Source organism: Maniola jurtina, chromosome 12, assembly GCF_905333055.1.
Source record: "Maniola jurtina chromosome 12, ilManJurt1.1, whole genome shotgun sequence".
Taxonomy (NCBI): Eukaryota; Metazoa; Arthropoda; class Insecta; order Lepidoptera; family Nymphalidae; genus Maniola; species Maniola jurtina.
Genome location: NC_060040.1, coordinates 4,568,367 through 4,587,561, shown reverse-complemented (window position 1 = coordinate 4,587,561; position 19,195 = coordinate 4,568,367). Strand labels below are relative to the sequence as shown.

Genomic DNA, 19,195 nt, shown 5'->3' with positions numbered 1-19,195 from the left:
AAAAATCGATATTTGATCGAATTCTTTTCAATGTACAGTGAGTGACGAGTGTAATGTGTATAAACTTGTATGAACAAAACAATGTGTGAGGTGTAGGGTCAAAGATTATTTTCGTTGTACAAATGAAATTCGCCTCTAATAATAATGGCTAGAAGAATGAGAATACAGTGTAGTTTTAAATTTTCTATAGATAAGTTTGAATAAATATTTTTATTTCGAAGTTGATAACTCACTTGATTTCTATTTGTAGTCTTTTGTCACGGGTTTCATCTCGATTAAGTCCATTGTATTTTGTGAAAAGAATAAATCATGATCTTTTTAAAAGGAAGTAGAATATTTAGCATTAAAATGCATCCGGCAGGCAAGGTTCGTAATCTTTTTTCTTCTGTCAAGTAGTCGTAACTCGTGTCTCGTAATAAAACTCGAAAACACTTCGTTTTCGCCAGTCGATTTCGAACTTTCGAACGAGAAAGGATACGTACCAATTTTTTTTTGTATACCTGTCTACGTCATAATTGAAATAAAAGTTAATAAAATTCTACTTAAAGTTCATCATAAAAGAAATAATTAAAGTTAATATTATAATTTTGTTTCGATCAGCTATTTAGAACAATGGCAGCATACTCTACCAAAGTGTCTCTAAATGAAGTTGTAATAGCATCAGCAGTAAGGACGCCAATTGGTTCCTTCAGAGGAAGCCTGGCCAGCCTTTCGGCTCCAGACCTAGGCGCTGTTGCTGTAAAAGCAGCTATCGAAAGAGCCGGCATTCCAAAGGAAGAAGTTAAAGAGGTTAGTGAAGATTCACCTACTTTCTACTTTCACAGTTAAGTATTTGATAGCTTGCTGGCATACATACTCAATTAATACTTTAGTACCGTATCTACTTAATACCTACCTCGGAAAAGTAAAAATAACGCAAAAACTAATCTCTTTTAACCATTATCATTATAATTCATTGGATTAAGTTGACAAAATTTAGATGTTATCATTTACATAATAGGCAAAGTTATAAAATCGATTACAATCATCAATTGTAAAGAAGTATGTGAAGTAATACTAACTTTCTATATTACATATATTTCTGACTTTTTTATTATGAAGTTAATTCATTTTTATTGTGCTAAAAGAAATTTCTCAAAAAACAAATAACAATTAAATACAGTTATAATTATTCCTATGTGTAAGTATGTGTTTTAATAAATAATGATGTAATAGTGCCTCTTTTATTTTTAGGTATACATTGGCAATGTTTGCTCAGCATCTCTTGGCCAAGCCCCAGCGAGGCAGGCTGTGATTTATGCTGGTCTCCCAAAGAGTACAATATGCACAACTGTGAACAAAGTCTGTTCTTCAGGCATGAAATCAGTCATGCTTGCGGCTCAAGGTCTCCAAACAGGAGCTCAAGAGGTCATGCTAGCTGGTGGAATGGAATCTATGTCGAATGTACCATTCTATCTAAAGAGAGGTGAAACTACATATGGTGGAATGCAATTAATAGATGGCATTGTCTTTGATGGCTTAACTGATGTTTACAACAAGTTCCACATGGGGAACTGTGCAGAAAACACTGCCAAGAAATTAGAAATAAATAGGCAGCAACAAGACGAATATGCTATATCCAGCTACAAGAGAAGTGCAGCAGCTTACGAATCTAAAGCCTTTGCCGATGAATTAGTCCCTGTATCAGTCCCACAAAAGCGTGGCGCCCCGCCTGTCATATTTTCAGAAGATGAAGAGTACAAACGAGTGAACTTTGAGAAGTTCAACAAATTAGCAACAGTATTTCAGAAGGAAAATGGTACAGTGACAGCAGGCAATGCTTCAACATTAAACGATGGTGCAGCAGCCTTGGTATTAATGACTGCTGATGCTGCTCAGAGGTTGAATGTTACCCCCATAGCACGTATTGTAGGGTTTGCTGATGGTGAATGTGACCCTATTGACTTTCCTATTGCACCAGCTGTTGCAATACCCAAGTTACTAGAACAGACTGGTGTTAAAAAAGAAGATGTGGCACTATGGGAAATTAATGAAGCTTTCAGTGTGGTGGCAGTAGCCAATCTAAAGCTTTTAGGCCTAGACCCAGCTAAGGTTAATGTCCACGGGGGTGCTGTGAGTTTAGGACATCCTATTGGCATGTCCGGCGCTCGTCTTGTTGTTCATCTATGTCACGCTTTAAAGAAAGGAGAGAAAGGTGTAGGAGCTATTTGTAATGGAGGTGGTGGTGCTTCTTCAATTATGATTGAAAAATTGTAAGTTTAATAGGGCTATCTAATAAAATCTGACACAAAAAATCTTGTGTCCTAGTTTTAATCATTGACATTACCTAGTTAATCAATTATACCCTACCACTGGTGCCTTTTAATTTGCAATAATATTATGTGTATTACTATGGTGTATTATAAAATATATTAATTTCACAGCAATGTACTCTTATTAGTAGGTGTAAGTGTTAAATTATAAATAGTTTATAAAATATTTTATAATTTTGTATGATATATTCTGGGAATATAAAAATATAATTTTATGATTAAATCAAATACCTACATGTTCTTTTTTTGTGTTATTTTATAACTTAGAACATTTTTTCAGACTTCATAATTTTTCAGGGCTAATGCAGTTCAAGGTCCACCTATATTGACCTTCTATACTAAAGATCCATGTCCTTTATGTGACAGAGTTATGGAAGAACTAGAACCATACAAAAATAAATTAATAATCGAAAAAGTTGATATTACAAGACAAGAAAACGTCAGGTGGCTCAGACTTTATAGACATGATATACCTGTATTATTTTTAAATGGTCAATTTTTATGTATGCATAGGTTAAATCATGACTTGATACAAAAACGATTACAGGAATTTGACCAATTTCAAGAATAATAATATTGTCACATTTTTAGGATAAAACTGAAATTGTGGATCACATTTTTTTACTTAATTTTACGGGTTTATCGTACATGCATATTATTATGTTGCTAAGCTGTAAAGAGTAGGTATTAGCTTTAAAGTGTTTCTTGATATAAAAGGTAAGTATTAAATAAATGCATATTATAATAATTCATACCTAAGCACTGACTTTTAGTTTGTGTGATATAGCGTAAGGTTTAGGTTAATATTGTACTTACTATATTATTTATTATTATATGTATAGATTACCTTTTAGAAAGAATAAAAAATACAGGATATATTTAAAAACAAAGGGTGACCTTATCCGTGATCTCTTTCAGGCAACACATATCTACCTACATATTTTATTTTTGAATACCTACCTCTTGTGATTTGCACCTAGGTTCCTAGGTAGGTACCTCAATAGTAAATAATAAATACCTAACTAAATCTAATAAATAAATAATAATTGAGGACATCTGACTCTATAGAACAATAGAAATATTTTTTATTCAAATGAACTTATACAAGTTTTTATAAAATTCTATTACAAGTTAGCCCTTGACTGCGATCTCACTTGATGGTAAGTGATGATGCAGTTCAAGATAGTAGCGGGCTAACTTGGAATGGGTGTGGTGGTTTTTATTACGTCCATACCCCCTAACCCCTTTGGCTTTTTGCACAACATCGTACCGGAATTCAGGACGCTAAATCCCTTGGCAGCACGGCTTTGCCGGAGGGTGGTAACTAGCCTTGGCCGTAGTCTCTGACCAGACCAGACCAGAGACACTTTAAAAATTATAAATTACCAAATTGCCCCTGTCAGGAATCGAATCTGAGACCTCATATTTATATGACCGCTGCGTCAGGGAGATCTTCAATAATTAAATAAAATTATTTTGAGTCAAATGCCAATCCACCCCTGGGGTCGGAATACCTTTCCTATCGAGAAGAGAACCAGCAAGAAATTCGGCGGTTTCTCTTGGATTAAGTTTTTTAGGGTTCCGTAAAAACGGAGCCATATTAATGCCACTCTGCAGTCTGTCTGCGTGTCACAGGTATCTAGCTCGGAGACTATGAGAACCTGATTTTTGTGACGGGGGGCTATCTCAAATCTGATTGAAGAATATGAAATTTCATAATATTTCATGCATCGAAATGTGATGTTCATACTGATGTACGGAACCCTAAAAGAGCGCGGCCCGTCTCGTACTTAGCTGGTTTTTTCTTCTCCTTATTCCGCTTTCTTTCTGCGCTCGTTTTGTGGCTTTGACGTCATAGATAGGCGAATAAAATGTCAATGTCATAATCAGTATTGCTCTTTAGAGGAATATTCCCAACATCATGGGGAAAAAGTTATACATTATGAATGAACCATTTAGTTATAGTAATTTTGAAAATTCATTTTTGTAAAGTTAAGTGAAGATTCTGGCTCAGGAGACCTACATTTCATTATATTTTTTTTTTAATTTGGATTAGAGGCAGCCCATATTTTTATAGGTACTTAGTAGTTACTAACATGAGGCTCTAGGAAAACTAAGTTCATTTCAACTCTCAATAGCTCAACATTTTAATTACCTTTAATTATTCTCGTTGGTTTGATTTAAAAAAAAATCGGTGACAACTCTTTGTTTCCCAATATCTCTGTCTATGAAAATGAAAGCAAGCTACCTTTTACGCAAAGGCTTCTAATTTGATGCCCACAGTGCCCGCAATTTGATGGCAACTAAGTAGTTAGGTACCAGCTCGCATTGAAAATCACATGACACTACCTATTATTTTATAGGCGAAAGTTTGTGTGTATGTGTGTGTATGTTTGTTACACCTTCACGCAAAAACCACTGGACGGATTTGCCAGAAATTCAGAATGGAGATAACTAGATAATATTATCTTGGATTAGCACATAATTTTATCCCGGAAAATCAAAGAATTCGCACGGGATTTCGAAAAATCTAAATCCACACGAACGAAGTCGCGGGCGTCAGCTAGTAATTAACTAATTCTTATTTGGACTGGGCATTTTATTTCCATAGGTAATTTTTATTTGAAATAGCGAACGCAAACTATCAGCTGGCAACACTTCATTCACAAAAAAAAAAAAATGAAGTTACGATTTCACGATTCACAAAATCTGTAAATTGTAAAATAAATAATGTATGTTTGGAAGCTTTAAAGGATTATGGCCATATTTTAAATACCACGAAATGCTAAAAGTTACACGAGTAACTCATTAGAAAATCTAGTGGAATGATTTGGATGAATAAGAAAAACTATTGACATTCACGTATTTTGGATACGCACTCTTTTCTATTTCCTATACCAAAATATAAGATAAACATGGATAATTCAGCGATAAACACCCTGGAAACTGCAGCTCAAATGCTAATGGTGAATTGAATAGAACATTTTAATTTTTGTGTTATAAATTCAATGTTCAGTGAAACTTGTTTTGTAACAAATTGAGTTGTATCATGTTGCAGGCACCGCCAAATTTAGTGAGTTCTGAGCAAAGGCATCAAGCGGAAAGTGTATTCCTTGAATTCAGAAGCACTAAAAACCCATATCAGCTGTGTAGGGAGATTCTAGAGAAGTCTACTTCAGATTATGTCCTCTTTGAGGCTGCAGGATTGATTAAAACGGCACTTATTCGAGAATGGAACTTATTGTCTGAGAATGACATTTCCTCGCTGCGGGAATATTTACTTAGCTATTTGCTTAGGAAGGAAGCTCCTCCATTTTTAAAAGAAAAGCTGCTACAGGTATTTATATTCTATTTATTTAATTGCAATATTTACAATATAATTAGGTATGTATATAAACTTTTAATTTCATAAACTTTGTAGTTAAAAGTATTACTGGAACTTTTTCTAATTTTATTATTCCCCTTCAGAAGCAAGGCCATTTCATCTTCACAAAAACACTTCTGCTTGGAAACCTTTTTAATTTCATGTTGTGTCTATAATTTATTTTTTGAAGCATTTTAACAGAACCATATTTTTTGTAGACAATTGCAGTTATAATAAAGAGAGGCAGCATAAGCGATGGAGGCAGAGAGAGAAAAGCATTACTTGATGAATTAGAGAAAATAATCCTTAGCTCACCGATAAGCCAACAAAAATTAGCATGCTCCCTTATATTAGCAATAATGCAAGAATATGCCATCACTGTAAAATCAGCTGACGTAGGCTTAATATGGGAAGTCCACTTCCGTCTTAAAAAGTCATTTGAGGCTTTAGATTTAAAAAGAATCTTTCGTTTCACTGTTGGTGTTTTGGAACAAATTGTGCGGTCGGGACATCACCCTGAAGGAGAGCAGGCTTTATTAACAAAACAGTTATTAACCATAGTTGAAACTGTTTTATGTTGGAGTCACGTATCTCCATACCTATCAAAAAGGCTGATAGGCGCATTTGAGGCTATTTACGAAAGTGATACAGCTCCTGCACTGCGTTTAAGCTTAAACTGGAAGGATACTATAATGCAACCAGAGCTAATTGCTTTATTTTTTGAAATACACATGTATGTTAGAACTACACCTGAGTTGGCAAGTCCATCCCTTACCTGTTTAGTGCAATTAGCTAGTTTGAGCGGGGTAGTTGTATCCGCTGGTAATTTAAAACAGCAGTACTTGCAATATTTTGAGAACTATGTGAATAGTTTTATGAGAATGCTGGCATTCATACAGCCATTAGAGAGAGAAATGTTGGGCATATCGGATATTTATAGGCGACTCGTACAGTTTTTTACCCCAGCTATGATAGCGTCGACACCTCCAGCGTTTCTACAGAATCTAACGAATTATACTTGTCACTGCATTAGAGGATCTATTATTGAGGAGGGTGTAAGTATTTTCCACTATCATTAACAAACTTATCAAAATAATCGTAAATATTAGTGGTTGGTTGGTCGGAAGTGTTTTGATGAGAAGTATATTAGCTATTATATTTGAACATATTTTCTACTAGCTGATGCTCGCAGCTTCGCCCGCGTGGATTGGTCAGATCCCCTGCAGCATCAGGATTGAAGAGTTGGAATCCAAATTTTTTATGAAACAATGTCGCAAAGTTCCTCTATCGATTAAAAAAGAAATGACGCAAATCGGTTCAGAAATCTCGGAGATTTCAGTGTAAATAGGTAGAAAAACACAACTCCCTTCTTGAAAGTCGGTTAAAAAAGTAGCCTATGTTACACCCTGGTCAATCCTCTACTTGTATGTGAAAATCCCGTTAAAATCGGTTCAGCCGTTCCGAAGATTAGCCTTTTCAAACAGACAGACAGACAAAAATTTTAAAAACGTGTGATTCAGTTATGGTATCGTTCAAATAACCATATGACCTTAATATGCGGTAGTTATTTCGAAATTACAGACAGACACTCCAATTTTATTTATTAGTATAGATTATCTTAATACATGATAAGTACAAAAGAGTAGTAGCAGATGCTTGCGACTTCATCAATTTAGCATTTTTTTTATAAAAATCCAGTGGGAACTGTTTCCAATATTAAAATTCTTTTCAAAAATCTATGTACCATTCCTTAGTATGTGATTATTTATGTTCTTGTTTACATGTTTGTAGGTGAACGACGACACAGTATGGCGAGAATCTCTCAACAAGTTCCTTCACACTTGGAGTTCAATAGTGCATGACACTAATGAGTTTTCCAATGAGAGGCTCATGAGTCCTTGCATTGAGATCTTCATGACGTATCTGCAGTGTCGACTCGCGCCGCCCGACGGAACAAGGTATGAAATAAGAACATGAACTAAATCCCGATAATTACTCTATACGCGGAAAAAAGTTAATCCCATACAAATGACCGAGCCAAAAATCTCAGTGGTCCTTAACAATTTAGAGTTGCAACTCATAACTAATCACAAACATGTGTAATTCGAAGGTTTTTGAAAAACATTCGAAATTCAATTCGAAAATGTTTTCAAAAAACATTCGAAATTCAATTCGAAACATAGTTTCGTTTGTGATTGGTTAGTGACTCAAAATGCCATGATTGAATGAGTGAATTAGATTGAATTACCCTACGAATATTTTAAAATTACACACGTAAGTATTATTAAGGGTGTAAAATACCGCCACCATGAATTGAGAGTTCTCTCCTATGAAATTGAATTCTTAAAATTTTCTTTTTTTAAAACGTTTTCTGGAATAAAAATTTCGGATAGGCAAGTTATCGCTGTGCCAAATTTCATTTGGGTTGGTTCAGCCGTGAATAACAGACCCCACGTTCTCACTATACCTGCGAAGATTTGCTATACAAAAAAAAGAAGCAATTTTTTAACTCAGTTTGAGTGGTGAAATGAAAAAAAAGCCTCGATAGCTCAACGGTTGAGGAGCGGACTGAATTCCGAAAGGTCGGCGGTTCAAACCCCACCAGTTGCACTATTGTCGTACCCACTCCTGGCACAAGCTTTACGCTTAATTGGAGGGGAAAGGGGAGTAATAGTCATGATTAGCATGGCTAATATTCTTTATTTAAAAAAAAAATACTATTCCTCAACAATACCTCTCTTTGACAGAGGTACGGAAAGCAGTGACGGTTGCGGTGACGATATTAAGGACGAAGTAGAAGACGACGAGCGGCAACTACATAGCAACGTTTTGCTGACAATCGGAGCGATCGCACGAAAAGCGCCCGCGCATTGCTGTCACGTGCTGTTTAATTTGCTTACTGATAGGAGCAAAAGGTTAGTATGAAGCTGATATCCACTAGGTGCGCTGAGCCGAATCGAATCGAACCACAATAATTTACCACCTATATAAAATTTACTACACTACTACTGTACTGATAATATTGTAAGAATTGGATCTGGACACTTGATTGCAATGAAAATCTGTATGTTGTAGGCTCGAAAATCAACTGCAGTTGATGCACATGGGCAAATTACAAGTCAGTGGCGGGGAACAACTGGTCACTCTGTTTGAAGACCTTCACTGGATTTTGATGATAACAGGTTAATGTTCCTTTGAAAAATACTTTTTACTTAGATTATTCTAATATATGGTATTATAGACTCTAATCTAAACCAGATATTGATTTCATATTAATGTATATACATAGAAGTCATTGGTTGAGAGATCAGTTAGTCAGTCACTTCTTCGTTTATATATTTAGATAATGTGTATTTTATTATTTTTGTAGTATGCATTACTTTTATGCTTATTTAACTTTGTGCAACCATCCCACACTTGGGTCACTAAATCTGTACACCAAAGGTTGCCTGCAAGAGGTTTTTATAGCAATAAGGCCGCCTTTGCACCATCTAATGTAGTTTCTTCTAATGTTTTCTGTATATATGTTAGTGTGTGCAATAAAGTTTTCCAAATTAAATTAACTGATTCATGAATTATTTTCCCCTTGTCAGTGTACTGATAAAGAGATATTTCCAGGTCATTTCCTAGCAGTGGACTGTACGGAGGGCGAAACGGTAATGATTCCGAGCGAATTAGTACAGTACAGTATGTCGCAAAACGCAGACATCGACGCTTCGCTACGATATCTAGTCGGAGAGAGCACTTGTACTGACAATGTGGATCCGATATTGAAGTGAGTAGAACAGCCTTAAGCCTGGCGCCCACTGGCGGCACTACATGGGATCCTTCGGCATCCCTACATGTAAGCGCACACTGACGGAACCTATACCCTATCCGCGGAAAGAAGTTAGTTAAGGTTAAGTGGAGGGGAAAGGTCAATATTAGTCAAAATCAAAATCATTTATTGAAAGTAGCTATTGTACACCTTTTAATAGTCAGAATTGTAAGATTTGTAAGATGATGTAGTGGTGATAATTAGTTAAAGCTACCAGGGTTCTAAACGCGCCCAAATCTGAGAAGAGTTTGAGTAACCACTTTACAAAGTCATCATGATAACCTTGGCTAATATTAACTAGACCAAATTATCACCAATAAAAGCCTTAAAGCATTACAGATTTTACAACAATGATTTACAATTATCTATTTGTTACGTAAACCTATTCATATGCATATTACAGTTTTTCTTTGACATATCTGTTGCATTGTTATTCAAAGGCGACGCGAGGCAAGATTCTGGAATGTTTATTTTAATAACATGTCTTATACATTGGAAACGAAAAAGAAAAAAAAAATGTATGAGACATGTTATTAAAATAAATATTCCAGAATCTTGTCTCGCGTCGCCTTTGAAAACAGTCTCATACATACAGTGGCGTTCCTTGATTACCAAGATGATGCATGCCCAGCGCGACCCCCATGACCTATCCATCCTATCCTTCTGTCTTCTTTTACATAATATGTTGTTGTGACGAGCTCTACAAAGCACATGGAAGGCATACTACTACTAGACAGAATTAACAGACATGTCAGCAATGGCAGACTAAACTGTGGCTTTGGAAAAAGCCGTTTGCTTGAGTGATGTCTATATCACTTGTTTTAACGGTGAAGGAAAACATCGTGAGGAAACCTGCCTGAGGGTTCTCTATGTACTCAAAGGTGTATAAAGTCTGCCAATCCGCATTGGGCCAGTGTGGCAGACTATGTCCTAATTCCTTCTCACTCTGAGAAGAGACCCGTGCTCAGTAGTGGGCCGGCAATGGGTTGATCATGACTAGAAGCTACTGTGTCACCCGTTGCAGGTTGGTGGGTGAAATCCTGCGTATAAGTTCGTGGGAGTGTGCGGCGCTGGAGGCGGGGCTGGCCGCCGTGTTCAGCCCCGAGCTGTCCGCCACTCTGTCGTGGCTGCTCAAGATCTGGGCCAACTCCTACCTAGTGCCGCAACCCTCGCAGTACTCAGAGGTACATATTCACTCAGACCAAACTTCCATGACTTTCACAGTATCACGCCATCTCCGGGGCAAGAGAAACCAAAGGGTTTTAGTAAAAACTGTCATACTGTCCTACTATCGTTGGGTAATCTCCCCAGTACAACGATAATTCCACCACCGCGTGTCGTCGCGAACCGCAACGGATCGCCACGAGACTGCAACGGATCGCCGCATGACGTGATCGCGATGCCTCGTTGCGCTTCTGAACTGTGCTGAGCATATCGCTTAACGTGGTTGTATCGCCCTGTGCAGATTGGCCTATCGCCACGATTCTGTCGTTCATGGAGATGGCGCCTAGCGCTAGTTTTTCAAATGGCACTGGCAGAAATAATTTCCATGAGCTCCGTTAGTCAACAATAGCGGTAATCAGTTAATATCAGGTGACCCGTCTGTTATTTTGCTCGCTATTTATACAACTTAGCTTATGCTCGCGACTTCGTCTGCTTGGACTACACAAACCCCCATTTTAGCCCCTTAGGGGTTGAATTTTCAAAAACCCTTTCTTAGCGGATGTCTACGTCTTAATATAGCTACCTGCATTACAAACAGTCCGATTTGTCCAGTAGTTTGAGCTCTGCGTTGATAAATAAGTCAGTCGGCTATCCCTTTTATATATTTAGAAGTGTATGTATGTCCTCCGAAAAACCATCCCCCCAATAGTGTGTAACTTGGACTCAGGTACTGGAGGTGGCGTTCGGGCGAGGTTCGCGCGGGGTGTCGTGGGTGGTGGCGCTGGTGGCGCGCCGCGCGGCCGCCACGCTGCGCCACCTGGCCACGCAGCCCGCGGCCGCCAAACACGCGCTCATGCTGCTGGCTACACTCGCGCATTCGCATCACAAGTGAGTTGATATTAATCGTGATTGTTTCCTGTAAAAAAAGTTCAAAAAGTTCAAAAGTATTTATTACTAGTTTAATATGGTTTAAAAGGAAAAACGAAACCCTTATAGGATCACTTTGTTGTATCTATCTGTATGTCTGTCCGTCCGTCCGACGGCCCAGACGGAACTCTCAGGTTTTCTGTTTTCACTGAAATAATCAATTAAGTATTCCGTTCCTGACAGAGAAAGTCCCTTGGCGAGCTGTGAAGAGTTTCTAGCGTTAGTGGCGTGGGAGGCAGCAGGTAGCAACTTGCCTGGAGAGCTCAGACGAGAGTTGCACAGAGCTTTCGCTATTGCGGCCACTTTCGCTGAAGGTAAACCTCTTTTAGATTAGAATAGAAATAGAATAAAAATATTTCTTATTCAAATAAACTTTTGAATCGTCATATCTACAATAGATTCGGTGTGCCTTTCCAACCGAGAAGAACCAGCAAGAAACTCTGCGGTTGCTCTTTTCAAAGATTTGACTGGATGGCTAGATGACTTATCGGCAAAATCTACTCTTTTTGGACGTCCCAAAATCATCAACGCCAGCGTGGCAGGCCCGGCCGACCATGGCGTGATGAATTGAATTACAGTTAAGTAGTTCGAAGAGGCACAGATCATGGAATTGTGGAGAAATGTAGCATCTATTTGAGAGATCTTTTTTTTATCAGGAGACGTAAGGAACCGTCTACTGGGCAGTACGGTGGCGCTTCAGGAGAAATTAATGAACATTATCAACATGGAGTCTGACACTGAGCCTGTTCGCACCCTACTCGCGGATACGTTGGACTGCTTTATTGGAGTCACTGAGGGTGTGCTTGAGGTATGTTAGATTACATCCATCATGCTCAACTGATTGCCGGCCCACTGCTGAACACGGGACTCCTCTCAGAAGAAGGGTGTAAGCCATAGTCTGCCACGCTGGCCCAGTGTGGCCCGGAACTCTCAGGTATGCAGGTGCCCTCACGATGTTTTCCTTCACCGTTAAAGCAAGTGATATTTAATTGCTTAGAACGCACATAACTCCGAAACGTTAGAGTTGCGAATATTAAACAGATTATTGCCCAATGTCAAAAGCTAATAGGCGCGGTTATGCGCCCCTTACTAACTTCACTCCCTATTTCATTGTTACCAACATTATTACAGTATTTGACAGGATAGATTACACATCAAACCTTAGAAAGAGAATCGGCAATTCCCTCAGCTTTAAAACACCATTTACCTAGGACTAAGAATCTAGATACTTCTAGATTGGCCTGAAAACTTGATAAGCAGAAGCCAAAGTTTTGGCTTTAGATAAATGCTCTGGATATTGCTGGGGATCACCTGGGCCAATCGCGGTGTGCTAACTTTTCGACTTTAGACTGTAACATATACGAAATAAGAGGATTTAATTTTGAGTCAACATGCGTGACATTGGCGTGGGGTTAATGAATTTTTAGTGAAGTGAAGATATTTGTAGGTAGGAACGATGGATGAGCAGTTTATAATGCTGATGGGAGCGCTGGACAAGATCCCTGCGATCATCTTCCGCTACCACAACTACCCGGGCGTGGTGCTGCCCGCGCTCAACCTGCTCGCCAAGAGCGCCAAGCGCATGCTGCATTCCGTCCAGCCGCAGAACGTGAATAAGTGAGTATTCCACACGTCACTGTAGACAGGAACGACGGACATCACAACTATCCGAGCATGGTGCTGTCCCCGCTCAACCTGTTCACCAAGAGCGCCAAGCGCTTGCTGCAATCCGTCCAGCCGCAGAACGTGAACAAGTGAGTATTCCACACGTCACTGTAGACAGGAACGATGGACAAGTCTCGCGATCATCTTCCCCTACCATAACTACCCGGATAACTATATGACATATGTTAAATACTTACGTGCGGCCAAAATCCCCTGCGCACGTCACTGCCGTTTATCCCATATTTAGCGTTAGTTTATGCCTTGTTTAAGTCTTTGTGGTAAGACCATTAAGTGTTTAAATTGGGGATATTATGGAGCTCCGTAACCATAACTAAAACCATCTGAATATCCGAAACAAAAGCGGAATTTACATTACGAAATTACTTTCACGCATGTCACGTTACGCATGACGCATTAATGTCACGCAAATAATTTATGCACGAAATTAGACGTTAACACGTGAAATTGCTTATGAAATTTAATGTTATGCCAATAAATTCCTAATGTAAATTCGCCTTAACCGCATCGGATATATTATAAATGATACCAATAATTTCGAATGGGAGTTGAATTTTGACAGGTTTCAGATATACGCCGCGGTGCTTGTATTTGTTTGGACAAATTTTGTGGATGACATTGTCTGGAATTATCAGACATCAAAAATAATTTCTTATGTGTTGCCATAATTTGAAGTGGACTCGACGACGAACTCTTAATAATATCAATTTCTGAAATCATTCTTCTGACGCCACTTATTTTTGTGTCTTTCCTTCCAGATTTCTGGAAGTGTGTAATACAACATTTGAAGTGTACATGAGATGGAATTCCGGTAAAATATCCAGTATTCCACAAGACGCTGAAGAGGAAGCTTATGAGGTATAAAATCAATAAATTAATAATGTTGCATAATAATCTAGAATCTGTTTAATATAGTTTCGACAGTCTCATATGGTCATATCCTTAATGTTTAAATGGACATCTTTAGTAATAATATGTGAATAACGACTTTTGCAAATTCTGGAACCTAAGTCTTAACTAAAAAATTAGAATCGTCAATCGATATTCTGTCAAAGTTTAAAATATACCCATTCCTCTCGGACTTTAAGTCTGACTTCACACGGCAATAACACCGCATGTTTTCCTGCAGGATAAATCTAACCAAATACGTAGTAGCGGCGGCGCATACACTGCGTATAGAACCGTTTCTTGCAGTACAAACAACCGTACAAAATAATGTATGCGCCACTTTTCTACAAGAAAGAAGAACAAGAAGAAGTCCTTTTTCTTTTCTATAAGATTTGTCCTGCAAAAACTCGTGTAGTTATTGCGTGATAAAACCAGACAAATCTCGTACGATGGATTTTGTACGTAAGTTGTAATACTGTTTGGATCAACCCTGCTGTTATGATTATTTCAGGATATATGTGCCCTAATGGAGGTTATAAGTAGCGTGTCGCGTTGCGGAGCGGGTTGCGGGGCGGAAGGGGCGTGGGGCGGGGCGTGCGCGCGCGGGCTGCGACTGTTGTTGCCGCTAATCACGCCGCCTTTACTAGCGCTACCTACTTTGGCTCTACGCGCATATCGCATGCTACGAGACCTGGATCACGCCGATCAGGTAATTCGCTTTAGAAAATCTTCTAAACGTTTGGCGTTTTGAGACGACAAGTTACCAGGACATCAGCGTAGTAAGGAAGTTTATGAGTAGCGGATAGGGTTCCGAGGCGAAAGGGGCGTAGCGTGAAGCGTGCGCCTGTGGGTTACGGCTTTTGTTGCTACTATAAATGCCGTCATTATGATACCTATTTGATCTCGAAGTTTTTGGGATAAAAAAGTTGAACTCAAACTTCTTAAGTTTCCCACCTGCCTGTGAAAGTCTGCCTGTGTTAAGTGTTTCGAAAATAAGCCCGAAAAAATACTTATAAAAGATTGGTTTTTGATAACTGTAATTTTTGAGCTTCAGCATGAATACATATTATATTTTTAGTTTAGGTATTTATAAAGAGCATTGCCAAAATATAAAAACGTAACGTATTTATTTCCAGCTAACCAACCTGCCGCTAGAAGATTTCAACATGGTGGTCACAGCGCTACGCGTAGGCCTCACTGCCGTTTCCTGTGACGTGTCCACGTTATGCTGCGACACTATTGTGGGTCTCGCGAACAAAGTGCGCACTCTAGGCGACGACAATCCATACGCGATCTCCCTTTTGTCCCTCGCAGAATTACTATTAATGCTCATTATAAAGATGGAAATTCCACCGGATTCAATCCCGGCAGCCGGAGCCGCGATATACGCACTAACTTGCGTCAAACCAGCATTACTTGAAGGTTTAGCGAGGCAACTTATTGAAGCATTCGCGGTCAACGACCCGGCTAATGTACCGAGGCTGGAGGAAGCCTTCGGAGTTCTCACTAATGGAGTACTATTCGACGGTCTAAGAACTCACAAGATTCGTTTCCAGGACAACTTCGATAAGTTCCTGGCCAACGTACACGGTTTTCTAATCGTCAAATAATTTTAATATTCCACACTTTTGGATTCGCTTATTGATTCTTCGTCGTCGGTTTGAAATTACCGTAGTGTATAATACGAACGGTAAAACCTCAAAATATTTACGGACAAATTACTTCTTTGTCTTGTAACGAGCCGATTTAATGCGGTGTAGAAACGATTGCATACATCAATGTATTATAAACCGTATTGCATGCCTACAAGGTTAAAAATAGAATGGCAAAGCTTTGTGACAGGTTCGTACATGAAAATCGTGGATGAAACGGTAACTAGAAACTCAGACCATTTCAAAAACAACCTATCACGATGGTAATACACTGAATGAATTGTAATATTACCTGAAATTTATTATTTACCAATGTTATACTTTGCAAAGCCCTGACGGGGCTTCATGTTGTAATATTCTAATATTTTTATCATGGCATGAATGCAAATAAAGGAAGAATTAAGAATAATATTTGAGGAGATTTTCCTCGAAATTTTAATCTTGTTGCTTGGATCTAATCTCCAAAAATATCATATACCTACGTATGTATCCGCATTTCATGTTTTTGAACTAAATTTTAATTTTTAACGATCGATGACTAGTCAAGGAGCCATGGAGGATTGATTCTCAGTAGAAAAGACTGTTTCGCGATTAAATTAAATGGATTATGATTGTATTTAATGGATTGAATCATGTACGAGAATGTTCGAAAATTATAAGGGTAGTACGCAAATAGGTGGGGCCGTCGCATCGCAACCGAAAGGTTGTAAATTTATAGCTTGTTCACACAGGCTGCGTAAGCGTAGACGTAGCACGTACCATTGCGTTGTAATGTATGAAACATGGCACACCGCTTGCGTAAGGCGTGAACGTATGCGTAATCCGGTGTGTTAGGGGTTTACGCGCGTCACTACGCACGTGTCGTGTACGTGTGTGTGTGTGAATCGACCTTTAAATCCTGCCCATTGCACTATTATCGTGTCTACTCTTAGCACAAGTTTTACGCTAAATTAAAGGAGGAGTTAGTCATGTAATAAACATGTCCAGTATATTTTAAAAATACTATGAATTGCGTTGCGGTGCGACGCAAACCGTCTATACTTGTGCGAGCTTTAAGAGTGACCGAAATGTCCTTCCAGAGGGCTGTGTTATAGTATTAAATATTTAAATGGAATAAGTGTTTTACTTATATTTCACGGAAAATACAGTACAACATCATTCTAAAATGTACTTTATTTGTGCCAAATAAGAATAGAATTGCTGTTGACAGTCCTATTCTTAGTTAGCATTTATTATTTTTCTTATAGCTTATTTGTATGAGGCTTAAATCAAAACTTGTGTTTGGTTTCAAAATGATGACTGTAACCCTATAATATTTTACCTTTTCTAGTTTAAAGTAAACACGGAATTTCCTACTCTAATACTATGGTAATAAGACAAAGTACTCCGATAGAGGATGCAACCTCTCCATCACCTTTGGAGTTAAAACTCCAGCGCGTCTATCGGTTCTTTGAACTGTATTAAAATACTTTAATTGTGAGCAAACGAACGCCCTGGTTCTATCCAATGCTTCGTCCATTAAATTTCTTGCTTTTATATTTCAAAACGAGACTCGAAATTAGATTGAAGTGAAATTCACAACGAAAGGGAAAAGTTTAACTGTTTATATTGCGGTTGTGAATGCTAAATGGATTTATTGCTGTGGTATTAAATATTTTTTAGACGTTAAGATAAACGTTAAGGAGTACACATTTTTGTACTTAATTATAGAAAATATGTGATTTCTTCTTATGCTAGTAAAATTGCAGTATTGTAAATATTTTATGAAGAAATGTTTAGTACTAGGTGTTAAAACGGTGGTACAGTTGTTCTCTTTGATGAAGACCGCGCCGCATATCTTGTATGCGTAACGTAAGTCGCGTCGCGATCGACACTGACGCTGAAATCTATAGAGTGCACTTTGACTTAAGACACTGTTAAAACGAGACAGTGTTATACCGCTAGCATAAATCTGTCTCGTTTTAAATGAAACTTAAGTCTAAGCAAAGTCAAAGTGCGCTTTATAGATTTCAACCTGAGTGCCACGCATACTATAACAATGTGTACGTGTGCACTCACACAAACAGCCGAACGGTGTTCATGAAATAGAACATCTGTATTTTGTTTACAAAACTTATGACGTAAAAAGTAATTTATCGACAGATTACAGATAGATTGATTATTATTAAGTAATATTGGCTATTTGGAGCAAGTGTAAATTAAAAATTTGTAACACCCCCGACAAGTGAAGGTTACAGTAACTAGAAAAGAGCTGATAACTTACAAACTGCTGAACCGATTTTCTTGGTTTATAGCTAAGAACACCCACCACCTTAACCACCTTAATAAAGCCACCTTTCAAACAAAAAAAAAATTAAATTAAAATCGGTTCATTAGTTTAGGAGCTAAAATGCCACAGACAGATACACAGATACACCCCTCTTTTTGGGTCGGGGGTTAAAAATCGGGGCATAAAAATGAGTAAGAAAAAGTCCAACCAGTTGATGTAAATATACGCAATAAACAAGAGTAGAATCTAATATTTTTTAATGTTTTGATCTTTTCTTTAAATAAAAATTACATAGATTATAGGATACTCAGCATCAAATATAAGTAAAACTAAATAATAATATTATTATATTATATTATATTATATTACTTATTATGTTTGTTCAATTATTATTTAATATAATTAAAATTATTTTTAAAGGTTTAGACAATTTTAAGAATCATGAAATTATGAATTTTAAAATCGTGAGCAAAATATCTGTCTCATAACTATTGTCTGTACTCAAAACGGTTGTCAGATTGCGAAAACTGATAACTATCATTTTTTAGTACTTTTTGTACCTACTAAAAATGAAATATATTAATTTACCTAATACAACAGACCTTCAAGTACTTAAAACGTCCAATTTGCATATCTCATGTTCTTTGCATGCGTCATAAACTCAATCATATGGAATTGTTGGTTTACATGACAAGCATTCATTCAGTGGAACTGCTGATTGGATCCTTGCCTCAAGCCATCATGCAAATTGGATGGTATACTTGAGGAGGTTCGTGGCATTTCATATAATGTCTCAAACAAGAATTAAGAAGATCTTTTGCTCACGATAATAGTATTCAAAATTAATTTATGTACACCGTACCCTACCCTACTTGTTCGCCCAGAAAAGCGTAACTAAAACTGAATATACACCAATGAAATATAGTTAATATTTTAAGCACTAGAACGAGAGAGACTCGTGCTGTCTCGCTCATAACTCGCACGTACTGAACATGGCGCGTAGGCAACAACCAATGGCGGACGGACGGGCATTATGATTGGCCTGAGATTTTTGCGCTATTCAAAAATAAAATTTCTGCGCAGATACATTGGCGTAACTTTTAAAAGTGACAGACTTTG

General features: G+C 37.8%; 2 protein-coding genes across 4 annotated transcripts; both read left to right on the top strand.

Moving 5' to 3' along the window:
* The first annotated feature begins 69 nt into the window (after window positions 1–69).
* On the top strand, window positions 70–3,244 carry LOC123870093 (acetyl-CoA acetyltransferase B, mitochondrial). Of its 3 annotated transcripts, none has more exons than XM_045913263.1 (4): window positions 70–366; window positions 601–789; window positions 1,234–2,252; window positions 2,610–3,244. In XM_045913263.1, exons 1-4 carry the CDS (start codon window positions 310–312, stop codon window positions 2,881–2,883), a joined length of 1,539 nt encoding a protein of 512 aa, XP_045769219.1. In that variant the 5' UTR covers window positions 70–309; the 3' UTR covers window positions 2,884–3,244. The 3 variants fall into 3 exon arrangements, with proteins under 3 accessions (XP_045769219.1, XP_045769221.1, XP_045769220.1); XM_045913264.1 differs by lacking the exon at window positions 70–366 and adding an exon at window positions 417–474; XM_045913265.1 differs by lacking the exon at window positions 2,610–3,244 and having other exon boundaries at window positions 72–366; window positions 1,234–2,271.
* Window positions 3,245–4,950: 1,706 nt separating this feature from the next.
* On the top strand, window positions 4,951–16,454 carry LOC123870087 (exportin-4-like). Its single transcript, XM_045913255.1, has 15 exons — window positions 4,951–5,278; window positions 5,371–5,649; window positions 5,895–6,731; window positions 7,468–7,634; window positions 8,424–8,591; window positions 8,752–8,858; window positions 9,295–9,451; window positions 10,518–10,677; window positions 11,385–11,545; window positions 11,768–11,898; window positions 12,241–12,392; window positions 13,032–13,201; window positions 14,026–14,125; window positions 14,667–14,864; window positions 15,292–16,454. Exons 1-15 carry the CDS (start codon window positions 5,228–5,230, stop codon window positions 15,763–15,765), a joined length of 3,312 nt encoding a protein of 1,103 aa, XP_045769211.1. The 5' UTR covers window positions 4,951–5,227; the 3' UTR covers window positions 15,766–16,454.
* The last annotated feature ends 2,741 nt before the right edge of the window (window positions 16,455–19,195 follow it).